This window comes from Oenanthe melanoleuca, chromosome 2 (genome assembly GCF_029582105.1).
Source record: "Oenanthe melanoleuca isolate GR-GAL-2019-014 chromosome 2, OMel1.0, whole genome shotgun sequence".
Lineage (NCBI taxonomy): Eukaryota > Metazoa > Chordata > Aves > Passeriformes > Muscicapidae > Oenanthe > Oenanthe melanoleuca.
In genome coordinates this window covers 24,926,636-24,940,790 of record NC_079335.1, presented here as the reverse complement: position 1 = coordinate 24,940,790, position 14,155 = coordinate 24,926,636, and the positions used below count along the sequence as shown (strand labels likewise).

At 38.0% G+C, this 14,155-nt stretch overlaps 1 protein-coding gene across 2 annotated transcripts; it reads right to left on the bottom strand.

Annotated features, from left to right (window-relative positions):
* Positions 1 to 311: 311 nt before the first annotated feature.
* Positions 312 to 10,700, bottom strand: C2H8orf88 (chromosome 2 C8orf88 homolog). Of its 2 annotated transcripts, none has more exons than XM_056485597.1 (6): positions 10,587 to 10,700; positions 8,437 to 8,542; positions 7,579 to 7,655; positions 5,899 to 5,983; positions 2,367 to 2,473; positions 312 to 714 (listed from the first exon to the last, which is right to left on the bottom strand). In XM_056485597.1, exons 2-6 carry the CDS (start codon positions 8,522 to 8,524, stop codon positions 676 to 678), a joined length of 396 nt encoding a protein of 131 aa, XP_056341572.1. In that variant the 5' UTR covers positions 8,525 to 8,542; positions 10,587 to 10,700; the 3' UTR covers positions 312 to 675. The 2 variants fall into 2 exon arrangements, with proteins under 2 accessions (XP_056341572.1, XP_056341573.1); XM_056485598.1 differs by having other exon boundaries at positions 8,437 to 8,639; positions 10,587 to 10,692.
* Between the last annotated feature and the right edge of the window lie 3,455 nt (positions 10,701 to 14,155).

The following is a 14,155-nucleotide window of genomic DNA, read 5'->3' as shown; positions in this document are numbered from 1 at the left end:
AAAATCTGTCTTCTTCCTCAGTTTTTCCCATTACTTTCACTTTTCAAAGTCAAGAACACTGGACAATTATATACAAAGAACTTTAAGGAATGCAATGCATAGGCAGGTCTCCTGTTCTGATCAGGATGAGAGAAAATTTCTCTTTTTAGTGACACTATTACATAAGAGACTTCATAGCTTGAAAGAAGGTATGTATATCCACAAAATATTAAGGAATATCTTATGTCAAGATGATTTCAAATTAAGAAGAATCAAATCAACCCCAAAAGCTAGAGGACATCTGAGATTTGACACAGCAAGTATTTGTTGTTACATCTTTACTTCTGAGGAAGAGAGTTGGGAGCAAGCAAAAAGTCCCAGTCAAGTATTTATTTAGAATTTATGGTCAGGCAAAATACATGGCTACATAACACAAACAATTCAATGACAAAATTCTGCCACACCAATATGTAAAATTATTTATTTTCACTTTAATCATATTACCATTTCAGGCATTACAAATTAAAGGTTTGTCTCTTAAAGCATTCAGGCAATTACAGGAAGAAACAGGCATTTTCATAGGTTTCACAGGGTCGTACTTCCATCTGCAGGCACCCAAGTACCTTCAAAAATCTTGAAGACCTACATCAAATGTAGCTCCCTCATTGACAGACTTCAGATCTTCCAAACAACATGTCACTTCTTGCAGATGTCAATGAAAGGTTTGTTCTTTACCTGTATGACAAATCAATCCTCAAATTACTTGTTGTAACAGATCACTTAAAGTTTTCATTTCAGTCTGCTTGTCACTCTTTCCTACTCCATGTACATTTCACATTTTGAATTTTTTTTATTATGGCAAACAGTTCTATTTTCATTAATCATAGAAAGTTCATCTAAAATTTTCCCATTGTGTGTCAACAGAGTAACATCTGTTCAAATTCTGAGCTATGTATTGGTAGCCCTGATCCCCACAAAAAGATCTCAAAAAAATCCTGTGTCTTTCTGGACAAATGCAGTCAGTCCACAGTCCACCAACTGTAACAACTGCATCTCTCTTGTACAAATCATTCTCCACCTAAAAATACAACTTTTACTCATAAATGGGCACATACTTCAGCAGTGGCTTAAAAAATTCAGAACTAGGAAAGTCTTAAGATAGGCATGAACTGTCTGAATACTCAGTTCAGCAGCAAACTGCTGAAAACCACCTGCTCCAAAATACAAGCTCAGTGACACTGTAGGATTGCATGTGATTAGAAATTTATTTGCAGGCCACCTTCTGCCACTTTTAAGCATCATTCATTTGATTTACACATGTGTCCCGTCAATCCCTCTGGTTACTGCGCAGAAGAACAGATGATGTGATCAGCCAACAGGCTGGAATTTTGGCTGAACTAAGTGATCTCGCTGATTTTTATGGAGCCTCCTTTATTCCTAGGAATGTAAAACATCTGAAAGCATATAGACTACCAAAATTTGCCACTCTTAGAAACACAGGTAGTGGGAGAGGGGGGAAAGTTAGGAAATTAAAGAGCTGAGACTTCTGAATCTGAAAGCAGGTTTTCAAACAAATAAAGCTTTCATCTTGAGGGTAAATAGAAATACATAAAAAGTAAGATCAATGAAGCTGATTATGGTAATATATTAGTTAATTTTTGTTTTTTCAAAGGATAGAAATTTTAAAAGTTTAAAAATGCCTCCAAATGTGGCCAACACAGTAATCATGTGGACATACTTTTCCATAGCAGGAATCCTGTTTCTAGCAGAACTACATCACAATGATCTCAAAAGCTACCTAGTATGTAGCCTAATTTTATATTACATTTACACAGAAGATTTTCCCACACTTGGGGTCTGGAATGTGAATCAGTAGATGTTTTCTCCTAGCATATGAAGTATTTGAGGATTATTTCATCACAAATATTAAGAAAGCACACATGGATATCCTTCACATTCATCATTAATTTCTACTGATTTCTCCCCAAAACCAAAGACTAAAAATAATGATAATACAAACTGCCTTGAGCTCATTAATGGTTTTGTAGTGGCCACTGATACATGAACAACTCAAACACTGGATTAAGATTTGTACCAAGCTGTAAATTTATCAAGACAATTATCTTTTATTTTGAAAACGTGGAAATATATCTGATCTTTTTCCTGAAAACAAATTAAAACCTTTTCCCTTTACATGGTACTACCCAGGATAAGAAGTCAAACACCAGCTGGAAAAGTTACATACAAAAGTTGTGCTGAACTGCACAATGTGTCCTTTGAAGGTTTTACCAATTTGACAGGCCAGTTTGAAGGAAAATGTTTCCTGTCAAATGGCTTATCAAAACTTCCATTTTGTAACTTCACTTACTACAAAAAAATGCACTTACTGGCTTCTCAAGTACAATTGGGTGATCAGGAAGAAACTCTGGTTTCTTCTGAGAGAGAGAAACATTTGAAAGCTTCAGAAGGAAATCTCTGCTGTATTGGATCCTTTCTGTGAATATATAAGATCACTAAATTCAACATTGTTGTTTAAGGGATTAAGATTGGGAATTCAGAAAAAATATTTGGTTACTTATAGAATGGTATAAATGCTGAACGTGGCATATAAAAATCACTTTTAAAAACAGAAGTAATTTAGTTCTTTCCTGAATCAGGAAATCTGATGTAAATTAAAGAGCATTTCACTTTAATTGTATCAAACTGACACAGTAAGTCAATACAAAAGATAAAAGCTGAATCCAACCTTACACCAGACAGACTCCTTGTATCTTGTTCTAATTAGCAGAAACACCACAAACTGGTCTTGAAACCCACAAGAAAACCTGTTTATAACTCACTCCAAAGTGGCACCTATGTCTGAGGGACAGCTAACAAAAATGGAGTGTCTTTTTTCTTGCAGCTAGTAAGTCTTTCAATACACCTACAAGTAATGATCTGCTGCATGTAAAATAGCAAACAGATTAACAGCAGTGAAATACTTTTGAGGAGCATGCTGAATCAACAAGGGTTCAGAGCATGTAGGTTTCTCATTCAAGTTTAAAGCACTATCTCTACTATGGCATGGCTTTGGATACAGTATGTCTAGCAATGTCTGCATTTGAGCAGATATTCTCAAACAGGAGCAGAAACAAGAGGAAATTAATTAGGCAAAGAAAGAACAAATTTTATCTCTGGTGCTTGATGACAAAGAAGCTTACTCCTTTAGGAATGATGGGCTTCCTGCAAGATTGTTACACTGTCACCTGATGGATAACAGTTTTTGTTTCTCAGATTGTAGGAGGTTGAAAAGAGAGAAGCTGATATCAGCCATGACACTAATTTTTTCCTGCCTTTGAACACAAATGATGCAGTAACAGGTGAACCTAAGGGAGGGAATGTGGGTTAACTTTGAAAAAACAGTTTAAAGAATACGAGCACACTTGAAGACTTGTATCTTGCCTTTACCTCCCCTTGATAAAAAACCTGAAAATGATGACTTCTGTAAGGCCTTTGACACAATCCCCCACAACATCTTTCTCTCTAAACTGAAGAGATGTGGATTAGATCAGGGGCTGGAAGAGGAACTGGTTGGACAGTTGCATCTGATCTCATATTGGAATAAGTCCAGAGAACAGTCCCTGAGTTGATCACAGGGCTGGAACACCTCTCCTATGAAGACAGGCTTAGATATTTGGGAATGTTCAGCCTGGAGAACAGAAGGCTCTGGAGGGACTTTGGGGCAGGCTTCCAGTAACTAATGGGGGCCTACAAGAAGGCTAGAGAGGGACTTTTCAGAGGCACGTAGTGATAGGAAAAGGGGAAATGGTCTTAAGCTGAGGGACAGAAGGTTTAGGTTAGACAGAAGAACAAAAGTATTTACTGTGAGGATGGTGAAGCACTGGAAAAGTTATGGATGCCTCATCTCTAGGGGTGTTCAACATCACACTGGGTGGGGCTCTGAGTAACATGGTCTAGTGGCAGGTGACTCCACCCATGACAGGGGCTAGAACTTGATCATCTTTTAGTCCCCTACAACCCAAACCATCCTATGATCCAGAGCAGTGGTCATGTCTGGATGTAGTTCAGTGAGTGACAACTGGTATCCCTCAGGGTTTCACATTTGAATTTAAGTACTGCTGAGTGTCTTCATTAATGACAGACAGTGAGGTCAGCTGCACCCTCAGCAAATTTGCAGTAACAGCAAGCTGAGTGGTGTGGTTGACACACCTGAAGGACAGGATACCATCCAGAGAGACCTGGAAAAACTCATGGAATGGGCTCATGGGAACCCCATGCTGCACTTAAGAACTGCTGAGACAGATAATTGAAAGCATAGTACCACTGAAGAGATATCAAATGGAAATTATCTGGAACCTAAAGTACAGCTGAACATAAACAGTGCTCTAGAAGAAATTTTACTGTGCAAGGAAAAAAAAAGAAAACAAAAGATTTATTTGTAAGCAGTAGCTGAATTGCAGGATCTCTAAAGTCATGTAACTCTGAAGGAAAAGATTACAACAATCAGCAAACAAACAAAAGCTCTTTGAAAATAAGTGTGAGAAAAAGTTTGACAGTGTGGAGAATTGTGAAGTAGACTCAGGGAGGCATCACAGAGCAATTAACCATTGAAAATGACCCAAAGTGATGGCTTACACAAGAGACCAGGATCTGATGAGAAGCTGTTTAAGATCTCGTAGAACAAAACAATCTCTACCCACCACAAGCAGAATTGATGAGAAAGGATCAGAAAGACACCAAACAGATAGAACTTGACAAATCTGTCATGTAACTAGACCAAAAACCAGAACTCTCTTCTATTTATCAAGACCAAAACTAGAAGAAATGAACTTGAGCTTGAAAGAAGATACATGGAGGACCTATTTTCAAGTCAGTAACACATGACAGAATAGAACCAATGCTCAAGAACCTGAGAGATGGCAACCTCAGACTAACAAAAATATGAAAGCCTCATTAAAACTTAAAAGAATTCTTTCAAACTTTGAGTACTAAGAACAAAAAACAAACCGTATCTTCAGAGATTACTTAAGGATTGGAGACTACAGATGGATGCCTAATCACAGGCAGACACAGACAGAAGAAATTGTCTCAATAAATTGGTGACCTAACCTGAGTAACTGATGCAGTTTCTGTGACATGTTTAAGAATGATAAATTAGACAGGAAGCAGGGCAGAGAAGTACTGTGAGAATGCATTTGAAATCTGAGGTTACCCCTTAACGAAAAAGAAAAGGAGTAAAATTGTGACTTGGTTAAACTATCAACTCTCTGTGAATAGAGTGGCAGGCAGTACAGACAGAAAAGCATAAGGAGCAAACCTTAAGGACAGTACTGACACAAAAGCAAATCATCCAGGATTAATAATTTTAAAAAAATTAATTCATATCTAACCATCCAAATACTATTATTTCAGAACCACAGTAGTAAGAACAGGACAAGGAAGCCAAAATGCTGAGATTACATTCAATAGTCTGTATATGCCACAACTGAGCCCTGCAACAAGCTAAAGGATGCAACTCAAATCTGTACTTCTACACACACAAGCAATACAGACAAACCCAGGAGTGGGAAGAACTTTTTTTATGTTTGAGGTCTGTTTTTTCAGGGGGTTGGTAGTAGTTTTTTCTTTGTTTGTTTTGCTGGGTTTGTTGGGTTTTTTTTAAATAGTTATATCCTTATATAAACAACTATATCATATATACAACTATATATAAACAACTCTACCAGTGGAAGTTTTCCACCTCAGCTATGATCAACTTTTCTAGAATGTTATGTGAAAAGCAGAAAAGTTTCATATTGCTCTCCAAACTGTGCACTGGCTGATCAGAAAAAATGAAGAGCAGCCCCACATCACTTCTAAGTTCAGTTCTCCTCCATCCAGAAATACAGTCCTGACACAGCACCCCAATCAGTATTTTACCTTTTTTTGCTCCTGATTCATGTTGTTTTGGTTGGCAGAGCATCACAGTTTGAGTTAAGATCTTCACTTCAGTCATTTCAGATGACTAAGATAGGAAGGAAAGTTATGTTTCTTAGTTAAAAGTAACAGTTGTAGCAAGTTTAATTTGAACCTGTAGAATGTTACTTGATTACATATAATAAGGAAATAGTTCAATAAAACAATACAGATTAACATAATGGAGAGTCATTTTTCACAAAGAATTTTAAGTGTTGCTAGTTTTAAAAAAAACCCACATTTATCCCCTCCTTTTCTGTTATCCCACCTAGAACTTAGCCACAGGCTGCTACATTTGGGAATAATAAAAGCAGGAAGGACTTTCCTTAAGTCCAAAGGATGAATTTGGATTCTCTCACTTAGCAAAAAGGTTTCCTTCATAAGCATGAAGACCCAATACCTACAGTATAATGCCAAGATTTTTCCAGCTGCTGAAACCTTGTAGAAAGTGTTTAGGGAAGTTGGTAAGCAGTTTATTCTCAAGAGCTTGTCTTAGCTCTGAAAAGGCTCTACAGGTTTGAGGAATCTTAACATCACTCTGAGTCAGATGGGAAGTGGGCAAGAATTGGAAAGTGCTCATCAAGTAGGGTTGCTAGGGCACCATTCAGATGGTATTTGGGGTACCCATGGAACAGTTCACAGTCAAAAGCATTATCAAAAATTCTTTTCCATATACTACATTAAAGAAGATGTTTTAAAAAATATAAAAAATACATCTATACCTATCTCAAACTAATGCAATATGCAGCTACATGCAGCTAAATACTGATGAAACTGAATATTACAAAACTGATGACCAGAGGCTTATTTAAAAGGGAGTCATTTGTTCTCCCCAGTAATTACTGGTCAAGAGACAACTCTATGTGTTAATTTCTCTATGTCAGATCAAAAATAGGCTCCCAAGACCTTGATTTTTTTTATTTAATTTTTTTAAAGTCAAAGGCAGTTTGCAGAAGCCTAATACAATAAAGAAGGATTACTAAAACTCTCCTAAAATTATAACAAAAATAAAGTGAAAATTAAGGAACAAGCATTTGCTCCAACAAAAATCGCCATCTATCAACACTGAAAAAACATTCAAATCAGAATCAACAGAAAGTCAAATTCAGGCTATGAAACATGAAGCATTCCAGTTGGAAGACTTCAAACTTAATTTTCCAGCAAACAGCTACAACTAATTTCAAGTATGAAAAACAGATTCGTACCATGTCCATGTAACATGTACCATGTTACTCCTAGCAATAAAATATAAAGTTTTATGATGTTTGCTGTCTCAAATGTATTTGTGCATATGCTAACAACAAAAAAAAATCTGATTTTATTATTTACACATAATAAGTGAAGACAGAATACATGCACTCTAAGTTTAAAAGAGCTGACTTAAATTCAATGAAGACTAAAGAAATGCCACACAGACTTTTGTAAGAATCTTAAATTCCTAAGCTGCATTTTTCAGTTCTTAGTGCATGCAAATACCAGGGAAAGGCATTCCTGAAGCTCAATTATTTTCAACAGTTCTAACACTGCTGATTTAAAAAATTCAGAGTCAAGGACTCTTCAAGGTGGAAAAAGTTTTAATTTGGTTACATAACAGATCAGCTGACCTCCAGTTTATAAATAATTATATATTTACTCAATACTCACCCAGTTAACCTTACTCTGCAAACATACTTCAGTGCTGCTGGGTAATTCAGTCCGAATGTTTAAAGCAATGGGTGATGCTGGTAAGCACAAAACATTAAGAAATAATAATTTCAACAGACTCCACAGTATTATTTTGTGAATAAATGCCCTTGCTGCACAGAGATTATGGGCATTTATTCACAACTACATCATCACAGGCCTCCTTTTCTTTCTTCCATAAATTTTATACAAAGTAAAAATTTATGATGGCACTTAGCTTCAGTCCACAACAGAACAGCTGATCATTTTCTGGCCACCAAAATTTCTAACTTAACAATAATAACAACTCTAACACTGCAATATCTAGGCTTTAATCTATAGAAGTTTAAAATCTAATCTTAATATTCACACCTGATATAAATACTGCATGATTTTTTTTCTTAAAGTTTTTGGGTTTTTGTTTTGAATTTGTGTGAAAGCTAGATAAGAACAATGCTGTGCAGTATACTGTACTTGCAATAAAACCTAAATAATCCATCAAATTATGTGTATTTAATGTTCTCAATAGTAGGAGTCAGCTACCCCAAGAAATCTAAATTTAACAGAGAAGCCAGATCCAGCTTTCTGAAGCTACATTTCAGATGTAAAGCTAGAAGAGCAGTACCAAAAAGCTCTGCATAAACCTAATACAGTTTAAATTCAGATTTTATCCCAGAGGTGATATACTAAGATCAACACACAGCAAGGTATTTACTCACTCTAGTTTAACAAAGTAATTTAAAAAGAAAACAAAACAAGACATGTTACACATCCTTGTTACTTCCCAAAACATAATCCAAACTCTACCAAAGTGAACTGCACCTTAGCCATGCTACTCACCTTGTTTAGAAGACAGTTGATGCACAGGTCGTGCTGGCTGAAGAGATTTACCAATAAACTTTTTTGCTTCTGTAACATTTTGAAACATCGCACTTCAAAAAAGCAGCTGAAATCATTAGCATTCAGTTTCACACATGGTTGTTAAGCAAGGAGAGCAATCTACCTACTCCTTGTTAGTTGCATTTGACAAGGCAATATTATATCTGGGCAGGAAAAAGCAGAAAGGTCTGATGCATAAATTTTTTTTAGATGATTGAACATGCTGGATAAAATTTGCATGAAGACAGAATCAGACACTTCTCTCATTTTTCCTTCCAAGTGAGCTATCCTTATCAAGAAGATTCTTTCCCTGTATGTCTATATATACATTTGGAGAAAGGAAATGGAGATATCATAGAAATAAGGGGGTTTCTAACATTTTAAGTTCAATGTGTTTTTAATTAATTGGCATCAGCGTGCCCCTTATCAATCTCTTGTCTGCACAGGAGTTCCTAACATATCTATATAAACTTACAGGACTGTTTTTTAATAGCTACTTTAGTTAAATTAATACAGTTTTGTATCTTCTCACTCAGTTTAGCTACCAGAGAAGCATAAAAAAACTGCTAAGGTGGTGCTGGGATGAAAAATCTCACACTTTAAGTGAGCAATGAGTTGGAAAATGTTCATTTTTAGTATCTCCTCATTCCCATCTCTCTTGTCACTTGGAAGATTTTATGATTTGAAGGAATTTCAGCTATTTTTAGAGAAAAAGAATACTAGAAAGAACAACCACCACAATAAAAATTATTTTTTTTTCTCTAAGAAAGTTTACAGTACAAGGGAATAATTGTTATAGCAAAAAAACCCCAAGAAATAATCATGAATACAAGAGTTACAACTACATGATCCATTTCTGGCACGAAACAGGAAAACAGAAGCTAGGCTATTAGACCCAGTATCATACCCAACTTTAGTTGGTCACTGTGTTATAGGAAGAAAACTAAAAATCATCTGAGAATTTACTACATTATAATTTTTTGAACATTTCTAACATAGTCAAGTAACAATTTTCCAACATACGAAGTTTGAGCCGACCCAGGTCTAGAAACCAACTATTTAATGGTTATTGTCTGAATTGGAACAACTTAACTAAAGCTAGGAAAAGAAATTCTGGTTTGATTCTCTGATTTTCCTACCCGCTCATCTTAAAACAGGAATAGTTCAAAGCTGTAGCAAAAAGCAGCAATGAAAATTCCTGCAGCTGAATTAACTAAGACTACAGATATGGATGACTTACTTTACCCAGATTAGGAATGCTTGTATAAATCACATTAAACCTAGACAGTGAATTCCCACAGAAAGCAATGCAGTAATAATACACATTCGCATCAGAAGAGTGAAAAAAAACCAACAACTAAGCAAGTTTTCTTTCATGCCTTGATGACAAATTATATGCACACTTTTTAGAAACAGGAAACCCTGTTTAAGAGGCTGGATAGCTCCTAGAATGCAGCACACCTCTATTTTTTGTAGTGTTCTGACAATAAAAACAAGGCGTGTGGTGACAGCAACCAACGCGTTTTGCTGCTCTTCCCTCACCCTGCCCTAGGAAGACTCTAGAAAAGATCTCAGCAAGTTACCCAGCCCAACTTCCTCAGCTAATAGTGCTCTTTCTGACCAGTACCAAGGAAAGTGGAGAAAGATTCGTTTTAATAGCTGAGAAATAAACTGCTTCCATGAGAGGCTACTGCAGGTGGGTGGCATCCCAAAAATCCCCCTTCCAAGGCCACACTGCTTCTCTGGGGTCATTCCCATTGGAGACCTGCCCAGCTGAAGGGAAGCCTGGCACCAGCAAACAGGCCTAGAAGCAGCTCTGTAGATCCCAGCTTTTTTTTTTTTTTTTTTTTTTTTAGTATCTTAACAAGCTGGGCCTTGACAGCAGCCATCTTCCAAGAGCCCATCCTCAAGTGTTTGGAAGGCTCTTTCCTAAATGCGCGAAGGAGATTTGACGCTATTTCCGTGGAAAATCCCCACGAGTAACCCGAAACTGACCGTCCCCCCTGGCCCGAAACGGCACCGCCCTGGGAGCCCCTCAGGAACCGAAGCCTCCCTCCGCCGCCCGGCCCCTCGCCCGCTGCCTGCCGCGGCCCGGGGGCTGCCCAGCCCACCTGCACGGCCGGCAGCCCGTGCCCCGCGATGCGGCCGCCCTGGTACCGCCGAGCCCGCTCCGTCCCTCAGCGCGGCCGGGCGGGGCGGCCTTCGCGCGGCGGCCGCGTGCCGGGCGGGGCCGTTCAACGTCGCGCCGCGGGCCGGGCGCGGCCGGGGCTCCGCGGGGCCGCCGCCGCTTCCCGCGGCTTCCCGAGCCTTTCCCCCGCACATTCCCGCACCTGAGCTCCCCTACGAGGCCCTGCCGAGGAGGCGCTGCTGCCCGGCTGCCTCTGGGGCTAGACCTGAGAGGGACTGGGCACAGATAAAGGTGGTGCCCTCCTCTGTCCCGCAAAGGCGTCAGGGCCTTACAGCGGAAACTGGGAGAAATAAGTGACTTTTGAACACAACTGTGAGGCCTCTACAGCTAACCTTACCGAGAAAGAAAAGGGCGATTCGCAGGCCTTGGAAAGCTGTCAGTGAATTGGAAAACCTCCCTCAGCGATCTGCCCCGTGGCACCGGGCAGGAGGGACCAGAGAACAGCCTCTGGCTCCTCAGTTACGGAAGTCATGGTTTGGAAGTTCAAATTTTTCCCCAATTTTTGCTCACAATATGTAATCGACAGTAACAATGAACACACCCTCCTAACTCCCAGAGGAGCACATTAAAGTTGCCTGGTGTTAGTTTGCTGGACATCACCTTACTAAGTATACAATATTAATTAAAAGTCCTTAAGTTTTTACTGATTTTTTTTATCACATATATTTCATATCACCTACTAAGAACTCCAGAAGTTCAGAATAGGAAGGTAACACCAAGTACATAATCACATAAATAACAAGAAATTAATTATTAATATCCAATGTTAAGATTTATAGTCCTGGCTAGTTTATAAAGCCTGTTTTACTGTTTCCATCAAGCATATTGGCTCTGCTTTGCTGCAGTCCCTGAATTTTATTGACTTAGGTATTCAGAGAGGAATACTGTCCCTGAAATAGCAGCTATTATATAGCGATATCACACTCCTACAGCCTTCTCTCCTAGAACATCATCTTCCATTTGGTTTCCTGAACTGTTCATGCATGATGTGCTATCAGCCTTCTCTTTGCAGACACTGATGCAGCACATCTGCATACTCACTAACCCATTTGCTGCTGTTTAAGGTCTGATTTAAAGTAATTTCTCCCAAGTGGATTAGTCTATACCCAGACATGTCCTGTTTCTTCTGACCCATCATCCATTCTCACAAGATTGTCATGTAAAACAGTTGCTTTCCTATCAACCATTCCCTTAGCTACATAAGAACTAATTATAAATTATTAATATGTAAGTGCCAATAAATATTAAATGTCTCTGGCTGCTACTCCAGAACTGTTACTGATGGGAAAGTCAATGGGCAGCTAAAATAAAGTTATGGTTTTTCGTGGGGCAGTTGTGCTTTTTGAAAGAAGTGTGTCAGGTGCTGCAAACCAGATTTACACAAGATCGACACTACCCTTCTTGACATATTGAAATGGTATCACATACAGATGTAAAAGTACATATTCTTCCAGGTTTTTTTTTTTTTGTATATTTAAATATGCTTAGGATAAACTAAGCAGTAAAAAACCTCACATGTGTTTTTTATAACTGAGTTGATGCTGGGTTGTAAGGCAAGGAGAAGGGGCCGGAACAAAAATATGGGGGAAAAAGAAAAGGAGTGTGCCAAGTATTTTGAGAGCTTGTTGCTTCTGGACATGCTGGGAAGATGGGCATATTAGGGCTGGTAATGTCTGTTTTGCTGCCCATCCCAGCAGGAATAGTTATCACCTCACAGGCAGCCACCTGAGAGTTGGCAATGCCAGCATAGCAGCCAGGCCACTGTCCTGTGCCTGGGCTAAGGAGCGCTGGACTGCAGCCATTGCACAGAGCCCAGCAACCTGCTCTCCTGAGCAGCTTCACTCCAGAGAATCGTGCTGCTGGCTCTGGGAAATGAAAACAAAGTGCAAAAAACATTAGCTATATAACACTCGTCTCCCTGTTTGTCTGGTGCTGGCAATGACACTACTGAAAATTTCTATTTCATTTGGTTGGTACTGTTTATGTTCTTACATTAAGTGATGATAATCTAGTGTCTTCTCAAATACCTGATATATGCAATAATTAATTTAAAGGGCCAATAACAGGTCTAGCCAAGAGAGACTTACTATATGTTGCAAAAAGGTTTTTGTAGTTGTGTGAAAAAAAAATGCTTATATATACGGAAAAACCACCCCAAAACCAACTGTTTTTTCTATTTGGTGAACCAATCAGGGAAATTATTTCTTTTTAACATACTGATTGTGCTCTTAAAGCTGTGGGTTACAGAAAACAACACAGTCACACTTGCTCCCTGTACTAGATACGGTTCAGGAAAGCAGAAGACATTTATTAAAGACAGTATCAATATTGCACGTGTAAAAATGAGCAATTGCACATCTAAATGAGCGTGTAATTGTAATTGCATGTGATTTTAGGTTTGTAATGGATGGCACTTAACAGCAAAGTAATGGCTTTGTACTGAAATGAAAGGGCTCTTGGGTCAGCCTGAGGGCAGACTTGTAGTTGCAAGTTTAAAAAGCCATTTTCAGTGTAATTTGATACTCAGTAGTGCAGCCAAATGTAATCAGCCTATTTGCATATGTAATTGTGATTTATTTAGCAGTACTTTTCTTTTTCTTAAAGCCACTTTCAAAATAATTTCATCACAAAGCAAAAAAAAAAAAAAAACAACAACAACAACAAAAAAAAAAACAACAACAAAAAAAAACAACAAAAAAACAAGACCAAAAACCAAACCAACCCTTCCCCCAAACCATTATTTCCAATGCTTTATGCTTCATTAAGTCAGTCAACAGAGCAAACACAAGAGACAAGAATGTGCATGCAAATATATATATGCACACACAGAATCTTATGGTTGTACTTTTGTGAAGTGGCACTTTCAGCTAAATTAGTGACTTGCCATGTGAGGGCAGCCCAGGGAAAGAATACAAAAACTCTTTTATCCCCCAACCGTTCCTGAAATTGAGCAACTTTATGTATTGAAGTTCATCTTTCAATAGAATTGAGAATTCAGAATATTAATCACTAATATTAATCTTGTTATTTTTGACTACAGAAACTGCTGAATTAAAAGTGGGAAGCTATTGCTGTATTTAGTGCTTACTATGTGTAATTAGATGAATGTTTATGATCAGCATATAGTACTATATACAATAATATATCAAATATATTTTCTTACATACAGAAATTCTCTCAAGTCTGTCAACTGTCACAGTTCTCAAATTAGGATTCTGTCTTTTCCTTTAAAATTAATTTTCTGGTAACACTAATTGTAACAAATTCTCAGCATTTTTCTTTAAATTTCTGATTCCTTCAAATGTGGAAAAAAATCTCAACAACATGGCTCAAAAGCACTGTGTAAGTATCAAAGAACCCCTAAGTGATAAATAAAATTATTTTATAAATAAAATATATATCAAAACTAAACATTCATTATTTTGGGGGAGGTCTGCCTTGTTCATCTCTGTCGCTGAGGATGGCAGTAGAGTTGCAGAGGTAAATTACTGC